At 40.2% G+C, this 9,995-nt stretch overlaps 1 protein-coding gene across 4 annotated transcripts; it reads left to right on the top strand.

The window, feature by feature from the left end:
- Positions 1-1,552: 1,552 nt before the first annotated feature.
- hykk.2 (hydroxylysine kinase, tandem duplicate 2) lies at positions 1,553-7,071 on the top strand. 4 transcript variants are annotated; one of them, XM_056414876.1, is made up of 6 exons: positions 1,657-1,995; positions 2,379-2,413; positions 2,510-2,818; positions 3,444-3,574; positions 3,913-4,093; positions 4,277-7,071. In XM_056414876.1, exons 2-6 carry the CDS (start codon positions 2,383-2,385, stop codon positions 4,717-4,719), a joined length of 1,095 nt encoding a protein of 364 aa, XP_056270851.1. In that variant the 5' UTR covers positions 1,657-1,995; positions 2,379-2,382; the 3' UTR covers positions 4,720-7,071. The 4 variants fall into 4 exon arrangements, with proteins under 4 accessions (XP_056270852.1, XP_056270851.1, XP_056270853.1 ...); XM_056414877.1 differs by lacking the exons at positions 1,657-1,995; positions 2,379-2,413 and adding an exon at positions 1,553-1,641; XM_056414878.1 differs by lacking the exon at positions 2,379-2,413.
- Positions 7,072-9,995: the final 2,924 nt, after the last annotated feature.

The raw sequence follows: 9,995 nt of genomic DNA, 5'->3' as shown, positions 1-9,995 counted from the left end.
TAAAGAAAAGTAGCTTCCTCTCTTTAAAGTGGTCAAACTTCTCCATAACTCTGGTTAAATTCAATCATGTCTGTAACCAGCCTGTTTCATTATTCTGGAGGGAATGTGTCTTTTTCAGAACTTCTTCGTTGTGTTTTCGATGCCAGTTCGGTCTCCTGCTGCTCTGCTCTGCAAACAGACAGGGGAAACTAAACAGCGCATTACTCACTGAGCTCCAGCTAACAGCTCTGTTAGCTACCTGCTCCCGTAGCTCCGTGGAGTTCTCTGGGCTGAGGGAACGATACCGGTCTCTGATTGGCCGAATAGTCCAGTCACGTGACATAAGAAACGATGTCATTGGCCAGGGCGCACATTTTTGTGCCCCAAGATTCACGTTTCATCCGCCAATGAGAAGCCGTCCTTGCCGAAACGACCGTGAAATGTTTGCTCGCTGCCGCACACACACGTTGGGCCGGCGCCCCGAAAAGGGGGAGGGGCTTCTCTCAGTGAGGATGAGTGGCAATATATTATTTATGTCACATTTAACTTAAATGGTTGTTGACAGGCTGACGGTCTCCCACACACATTTAGCGCGTCAACACGGTATATTTGCTATTTAAATGATTTGGTATATAATGTTTTTTGACAGGATATATAAATTATTTTCTTCTTTTTTTTTCTTCATCTCAACATTTTAAGAGGGGCGGCGCCCTAGCGCCCTCTATGGACGCACCGCCACTGCTTCTAACCATTTGTGGGGTGGAGCTCTGGTCATTCAATTGAATTATTCCACGTTTCTGTTTAACAAATGCTTAAAGACATTTAAGTTTCAACATCACACTTTGTTATTGAGATTGAAAAGGTTAATTTCCATTACAGGGTACTTTATACACCACTCACCGCAAGTCCTTTCTGTTGTCAGGCTGCACAACCTGCTGAGCTCCCATGACCAGGAAAATACTTCAAACACAGCGATATAAATACACTATGCAAAATAGTTATATTTATTCTACCTGTGTGTGTGTATATATATATAGTAAATTATTTTGTGTTTTTATTACAGATTTTACTGTCTTATTTTTATCACTTGTTTTTTTTCTTTACTATGTCTCTTGTGTGCACTTTGCCCCTTTTGCTTCTGTAAACCTGTACATTTCCCCACTGTGGAACTAAAAATGATTCTTTTTTTGGATATTATCTTAAAATCACACTATTAAGACTATTGAGTAGAACAATTATAAACGGACGTTACTTATGATGTTGATTCTTACTTGACAATGGGTTTACCATGTTATAAGGACGTCGGCGAAGAAAAAACAACGAACATTTGTGCTCTTACACTGTTTTCAGCTAATATATATATATATATATATATAGGGAGAGAGATACACGAGTACTGACTTGATACTATTGCTGGACATTGCACGCTGTCAAAAGAGGGGATTAATTGCAGGGCCGATAGATCCATAAAATCTGTGTTACTGAGTCTACTTTACATTTTCTTTCTTTCTTTTGTTTTGAAAATTCTTACCGGATGTAGTTTTTTTTCTTTCTCAGTAGCGTCGCCCCAGGATCGGAAAGAAGGGGACACACCACGTTACGTGTAAACTATATATATTTATATATATATATATATTCCCCTGTTCCTCCACACAACGCGAGGTAGGTTGACCGACCTGTGCGTCTCTTGTTAGCCGCTTCAGCTCTCATTAAATGTAACGTTGGAAAGCAAAACTTATGCAATGTGCATGTATTGAATACCGTTAAAAGCGCGATACTTATTGCCAAGCTCTTGTGGACACGGATCAACTCAAACGACTCGTTTTCTATTTATTCAGACCAAGTGTCATGTCACCTTTTTTTTAAACATAACTGGATGGACGGTACCATTAATACATTAAGTACTTTATTAATGACGCCGTCGACAATTATGTTAGTAATCTGTGCAGTTCACAGCGACCATCAGGTGAATATTGGCGGACGAAAACACATAGAAATAAATAATATATAATACTGGTAAGTATTAAGTAATAATCAGTGCAGGTGGAAAAAAAGATTCCCATTGGTGGCGCAGTAGTGGTTTTTGAATGGAGCTTAATTTACTTTCCAATGTTATTATTTTATTGATTGATTGTATATTTAGCATAAGACATCACAAAATCATGGACACATGTCCATCAAACTTTCCAAGTCCAAGATGGCATATTTCTTTTGCAAATACTCACTTTGCAGAAGCTGGATTTTACGAAAGGGTGTTATTTTGATCAAAACAATGATGATATGCAATTTTCTTTTGATTTATTCGTGAACATATTGATTTCACTATCATTCCACAATAATTTTAAATATAGTTTTTAAAAATCAGATAATGGCCAAATATATGTATTTGATTTCCCAAGAGGCATGCAGCTTGCCATAAAACACAAGTTGGAAGGTAATACTAAATTATGTATTTCAAATTATTATATATGTAATAAAGGTTAATATGATGCTTTTGTTTTTCAAATGAATGTATGTTGTTTTCCTATAGCAATAATGTCCGCAAGTAATGTCAAGCCCAACTTCAGCGACGCTCAGGTGGTTGAGATAGTGAAGAGACTCTTTAGGCTGACACCATCAGAAATCCGCTCTCTGCCGAGCTACGATGACCAGAACTTCTACGTGGCGCCCAACGAGGGTGGCGAGTACATCCTGAAGATAATGAACTCAAAGGACAGTAAGAACAGCTCCCTGATAGAGATGCAGACGTATGCCATGACTTTCCTGCACCAGAATGGACTTCCTGCTCAAACAGTCATGCCCACCACTTCAGGACAGCTCATGAGCCTTGAAGAAATAGGTATGAGACCCGTTTTTTAATGACATTTTAACAACTTTAAGATACGTTTGACTATTTTCATGCGTGGGCCAATCTCTTTGTTTTGACCATCAAAATAGTTAAAGCCTTCGCTCTGCAGCACATCCACATTGGAGGGTAAAATGTGTCTCTCTTAGTCAAAGCCAAAGAATGCAGTGATATTAAACATTATACCATTTACTTTCAGCATACTGACTGCAGTTTTTTTGTATGTATTTTTTTTAATGCATACTTTCTTAAATCAAACATGTAATTGCAACAATCAAATTGTTAATATCCATAACTCAGGTTTCTAAAACAAAAGTGCTGCCATTTTAAATTCTTGTTTGCACATGTTCCTGAACTACCTGACACCTAAGCATACATTCACTGAGGTTGTGAAAGACCTGTTTGCTTCAATTCAGTGTGTCTGCGTGTGTGTATGTGCACATGCCGAGTGGTTGAAATCGGCTCTCGGGTAAATGCTTTCAAAGAGATTGAGAAAGAGATATGCTGTGCAATTTAGTTTTGCGCAAACATGCCGTGCTGCAGGGTAAAATACCTGCTTCATGACAATTATGAGCGAAGGGAATGTCTGTAACACTAACTCTGTCTTTACCTTCGGCAGATTGTCAGAAGTACCTGGTCAGGCTGCTGACTTATTTGCCTGGAACCACTATTTCCAATGTTCCTTTAACGCCACTGTTACTTTATGAAATTGGCAATATGGCAGCCAGAATGGACCAAATCCTACAAAAGGTATAATGGTAACATACCTGTGACACTGAGATCATTTAATTTTGTTTGTCAATCGTCGTTTCAACTAAGTGCTCTACAATTCAACATTTTACTGTCTCAAGAAAAAAAAATGTACGATTGTTTTCTACAATTGTCTTGAGTGACAACATCTGCCACTACTTGTGATGTATTGAGTTATTTGAACTTACGAACCACGTAGTTATGCTTCCTCATTGTCGCCCATGTTTGCATTAGTTTGGAATCTAATTCAGATAATATATCTCATAGAGCACCAGCCCCTCACTGCTCATTTAGCATGCTGCTTCTTTTCTCTCTATTGTTATTTTTTTTCTTTTTAGATGGAGCACCCTCATCTTGATGTGCTGCAGAGAGAGAATTTCATGTGGAGTCTGTCAAATGTTCCCTGCCTGGAAGCATACATAAGTATATTAGAAGGAGATCCTCTCGAAGAGGTTGTGAAGTCTGTCATTCAGCAGTACAAGACCTCTGTGATTGATAAACGCTCCAATTTCCGCAGATGTGAGTATGATACTAACTTTTAAACATTTGATTGAGTAAGGGAGCTTGTGAATTTAAACACTCCCTTGCCACAGCTCATTAGCAACTTGTATTCTGTCAGCAGGGATTGTGTGTCACTGAATACATGAGCGATACAATAGTAAGGTTCCCATTAAAAAAACATTGTATCTATTTATTTTTAAGGCATTAACCACGGAGACTTCAATGACCTCAATGTGCTTGTACAACCTGATGAGAGTGGCGGCCACAGGATTTCTGGCATCCTCGACTTTGGGGACATGAACAATGGCTATTACATCTATGAGCTAGCCATCGCTGTCATGTACATGATGACGCAGCACCCTGAACCAATAGAGGTGGGTGGACCTGTCCTCGCTGGCTGGGAAAGTGTCCTTCCCCTCAATGAGGCAGAGAAAGATTGTCTCTATGTGCTCGTGCTGTCCCGCTTCTGCCAGTCGTTGGTTATGGCTCGTCACGCTGTGACTTTACATCCTGAAAATGCAGAGTATCTGATGATTTCCTCCAAGAGGGGCATCCACATTCTCCGTCAACTGTGGGAGCTCGGAAAGGAGCAGGTGCAGAAGGCATGGTTTGAGAGTGCAGCTCAATTCAGTGAGAAATCGTGAGGGAAGAAACATGAAAGAAAAGCTATTCACACATTTTCAATGCACTCAATCCAACAAAAATATTCTTCTCCATTTTCAAGTAAAATAATGTCTTCAGTTAATTTTTTTTTAAAGTACTTCAATTTACAGAAAGTAATTTACCTCAATTGACCTTCAGCTATCAATTAATTTAATTCCGTTGTGAAATTATGTCAATCAAAAAGTATATGTTAAAACATTGAGACTACTTGTTTCAGATCTATACATCATGGTTGGACAGTGAATGAATGTGTTTGGATTATGATCATAGTGGGCATTGGGTTATTTCTCTGATTTGCTTGGTTTGACATCTTGTCTTTTCTTTTACTATTATTTTTACATTATCCATTTGTGTAACCTTCTATAGATTGCAACCCCCCCCAATAAAACTGGTTTGTATTGTGTACATTCCAACCAAAAGTCCAGTGTTGCTCATCTCTGAGGGTGCTTCTGTAGTTTCCTGAAGGTGGGACAGCTCTTTCCTTTAGAGGCTGTCAGGGTCTTGGTTTTAATTCAGTTTGTTTGCGGTTTTAATTTGAATTTCCCTGCGTCTTCTGTCCCATGTTCTCTTCAGTTCCTGCCTTTAAAAATATTGTAGCAGGAATTCTGCAGTGCATTTCTTTTGTTTAATAATGTGCTTTGAAAACCTGCCAGATCAACAGTTTTAGTACGTTCTGGAACTGTGGATACAATATTGTGTAATACAGACCTTGTGTGGTCTTCACAAGCTCCTGCTTCCAATGGAGGCTTGACTGAAGACAACAACTCTGACCCTTTATGTGCTTCTGTCATGTACTATAATTAGTTCTGTTTTAGAACCGGTTCCCAGTGAACCGATTGTTTGGGATCGTCAGCCAAATTCTTTAATGGTTCTGCTAACGGTCCTCTGTGGCGTTGCACATGCGCGAACTTTTTTAGTTTCTTCTTCAGACTGCAGCAAACATGGCAACTAGGCAGAGGCGTTCTAAAGTCTGGCTCTATTTCACACGACAAAAAGTGCTAGTGTGAGGTGAGTGTGCTGTCACCTGTGTGCGCGCATTACGGCTGAGCGCTGCGCGCGCAGACATCATTTAACGGAGCGGAGCATTGCGTGCGCTCTGATCGCTCTTTTAATGAAGTATCGATACTAAAACTATGCTAAATCACATCGTTTTTAACGTACGGGTACTTTGTTAGTATCGATACACCGTGCAACGTGACAGCAGCAGATGTAGCGGACTAACATTCAAGCTAACCTAACTTCCCAAACGCTGTCGACATCTGAACGCTGATTGGCCGAGACGCGACACGTCCCATCAAAGATGTTTTATTGCGAAGAGCACCACTAAACATTTTCTCCGCGTCTCACTGCAATCTCAATGGCAGCGGGCCAGGTGAAAAAAATAATAAATCGGAACGCGTCTCTGATATTGTTCAGGGGGCCGGGCCAAATGTGGAGGCGTTCATTGTGTAAACCAGCTTTCACTTTATAAATAATCTCTATTGCCATCCAATTTAGCTGATGACGTTCAGAGTCAGACCGGTTCAGAGGCTGGTAGTCTGTCTGGGTCACAGGCTACAGCACGTCTTGTACACCGCCTCATATCTTTGTGTTCAGGCATCCTCCACCCCATCTGAGAGAGTGTTCTCCACGGCTGGAGACACAATAAGTCCTGAGAGATCGCGTATCCTCCCGGAGAAACCTCATTTTTGGCAGCTCAGTTCATATACCCGTAAAAAAAAAAGGAAGGAGCACTGTAATTTTTAGGAACATGTTTAAATCAAACGGAATACATTTTATTTAAGTTATGTAAGTTTTATTTTAAGTTCAAGAGGAATATGTATAAATGTTTTTGGTTATTTAAAAAAATGTAAATGTGTATGTATACATACTGTATATGGTGTGTGCAGCATTATAGAAAATTAATGTAAATAAACCCGTTTGTGCTCTTTTTTTCACCCCTTGCCCAATAAGAATCGATAAGAGAATCGATAAGGCATCGGAATTGTTAAAATCTTATCAATTCTCATCCCTAACTATAATTGCTGGTCAAATGCATATGTGGGACAATTTTTATGAAAGATCTATATGTGACGACCCCCCCAATCTGCAGCTGGGTCCCCGAGAGGGCATAAAAGGCGGGACCAAGGGGAGTGTCTCAGCAGGGCCTGTTGCACCAGCCTAGTCTTGTGCTGTTTTTAGTATTTGTTTGATGTCATAATAAACATGTCTGGGTTGGAAGATCAATGTGTGGCCTCCCTTTTTATTACCAGCTGTGAGCCAGGTTAAAAACTCTAGTGTGACAATCATTTTTAAAGTACATCAGTACAACCATACATTGATGACGAGTATCTTAAAATAACTCTTTCCTAAAGATTGTCAATACAGTTCTCAGCACAATAAATAGCTTGCATAATTACCCATATTGAGGACATGTCTGGTTCTGTTGCTTCAGGCTCCTAACGTGCAGTTGGACCACTGCCTTTATGACAAGAGTGACTGAGGTTAGCAGGTCTGTCTTTCAATCGGGATTGGTGGTTCAGTCCAAGACGATTTGTCCTTGAGCAAAAAAACCCAACCCTGAATTGCCCTGTGTAGCTGTGTCTACGGTGTATGAATGTAACATGATTGTAAGTGGCTTTTGATAAATTAAATGTAAACGCAACAACTGGTTGAAATACAAAGTAAATTATCTCAGTTTCATAGGTATGTTACAGGCGGGTGGTGGAATTCCAATACATTTCAGTAAAAATCCCATTTAATATATATTATATATATATAAAATTAATATATATATTATATATATATAATATAATATATATAGACATTCTAATGGAAGACGTTTATATATTAAGATTGACCTTTGAACCTTGTCAGGATTAAAATGTGCCCGTTTTTTTATCCACCTCTTTAGAAATGTTCACTCTGCTTGAGGAGTTATCTATGCGTGAGTGTCCTGGTGTTCTCATATTTTCTTAATTTTTCACTGATTGGCTAAATTGTATATCACTCATTTATATCTTCAATGAGTAATTGGCTAAACTGCTTCTTGGACCCGTCTCTTCTGGGCGAAAGCGAGTCGGTCCCAGTGCAGCTGAGACATGTAGACAGGCGGAGGGGACCTGCAGGAAGACCATATATGTTGCATATATATCCTATTTTAGAAATATTACTGGGTATATTCCATATTTACTGTAACAGGATGGCACGGAAGACAGCAGTTAGGGCAGTGCAGCAATCACAGGCAGATCGGATTTTGGATCAAAAAAGCAAAAAAATAATAAAAAAAATAGACAAGACAAATAAACATGTTTTGTCTTTTTGTTTATTAACACTTTTAAATTATTCAATTGAAATATATAAAATCAACTTAAAGTGTACAATTAACATCTTCTTTTCAACATAATCAATGAACAACAACTTAAAGTGCAACATAAAAAGGCATATCTCCTTCCTTTAAACATGGACCAATGACCATTAATAAAAAACAAATTAAAGTGCAACATAAGAAGGCACATCATCTTCCTTGAAACAAGAGCATTATTATCAAAGAAGAATTAAAGAAAGAAAACAAAGCATACATGAGCTTATAATTTTAAATTTTTTCAAAAAGACAAGGGTGTCTACATTGTCTGGGGAGAGTGTGGACCTCTTTGCAGTCACTATGTCCCCTGCTGTTGAGAACACTCTCGGAAGGAACTGAAGAGCCTGGCACAGCGAGATAGCATCTTGCCATCTTAGCAATATGAGGGTATTTAAACTCATTGCTTTTCCACCATGTCAGTGGATCACCATCCACTGCAATGCCGCTTGCTGCCAGGTAGAATGCCACCTCCTCTTTGATGTCAGCAGGAGTCTTGCTGTCCATGTCTTTGCTGGCAAAGGTCTCTCCAAAAAGCTCTGCCAACGCCGACTTCTTTTGTGGAGGAGATGTGTCCAAGTTTGCTCCTGTTGGCTCTGCAGCTTGACCCTGCAGAAAAGAATAGGTCATTAATTAAACCTATTATTTATTTTCATGTTTCATAAACATGAAAAATGCGGCAATAACATTAAATGAATGCCATTATTACTGAAAATAAAAAATGTATGAAGATTTAAATTGATCATTTTAAAATAATGTATTTTCCTTTACCTCATCACAGTCTTCAGTGGCCAGACTGCTCACAATCTCAGTGGTGAGGTCACTGTATGTCCTCTGGCGAGGTCAGGGTCTATGTGAGACAGGGACTTAAACCTTGGATCCAGGGCAGTAGATCTGTGGAGGTAGTCCTGTAGAGTAGGGGTGAAGTGTATCTGGGCTTCAGGTCCTCTCTAATGGCAGTCTTGACATCTTGAGTGATGGTGCTGTCTTCCACACTTGGAGCCATGGATTGTAGAATCCTTGTTTTCAGCGGAAGGATCATTGACACAGATGGTAACGTTTCAGTGCTCAGCAGAGATGTAACAGTTTTAAGGGGTTTAAGCACCTGGAGGACCTCCTCTGCCACTCTCACATCATCATCAGAAAGGGTTATGATGTCTTTGACATTTTCTTTAGGGTCTTGTCGGTCAATGCAGAGTATATAGCTGCCTGCTGCTCCAGATAACGCTCTAACATATCATAAGTGGAGTTCCACCTTGTTGGGACATCATGTATGAGCTTATGAGTAGGCAGCTTTAGCATTTCTTGCCTTGTCTTAAGCACATGAGCAGCTGTTGTGCTTCTGTGGAAGTAGGAAACCACCTTCCTGATCCTCCCAAGGAGGCGGTCCATCCTATTGACTGAGATTCCTTCTGTGATGCCAAATTTACTACATGTGCAAAGCACCCTATCTGTGGGCCCAGTCCTGCCTCATTCACTGCATTTATTTGATTTTGGCATTATCAGTTGTGACTGGGATATTAGTAGTGGGCCTCTTTATCTTCCATTCCTCCACTGCTTGTGTCAGTACCCGCAAGGTGACTGCCTGTGTGACTTCCGTAGAGGGGCGTGTCTGCAGCACCGGACTTCTCATCTCCCAGTCTGCTGTGATGAAGTGAGCGGTTATTGTCACATAGCTCACCGCTCCTCGACGTCCACCCGTCTGTTGTGAGTGCAACAGAGGTGCTACAGCTAGCTCATCCACCACCTTTTCTTCTCCTGCTCATACAGACCTGGCACAATATTATCGCTGAAGTGGGTGCGCGACGGGATGTCGTAACGTGGCTCGGCACGCTCAGCATGTGTTTGAATCCTTGTTTTGCACAACGGAATATGGCCTCATGTCAGCACCTATAAACAGACCGATAGCGTTTGTGA

This window comes from Pseudoliparis swirei, chromosome 5 (assembly GCF_029220125.1).
Source record: "Pseudoliparis swirei isolate HS2019 ecotype Mariana Trench chromosome 5, NWPU_hadal_v1, whole genome shotgun sequence".
Classification (NCBI taxonomy): Eukaryota; Metazoa; Chordata; class Actinopteri; order Perciformes; family Liparidae; genus Pseudoliparis; species Pseudoliparis swirei.
The sequence above is the reverse complement of the archived record's forward strand: the minus strand, read 5'-3'. Positions and strand labels throughout refer to the sequence as shown.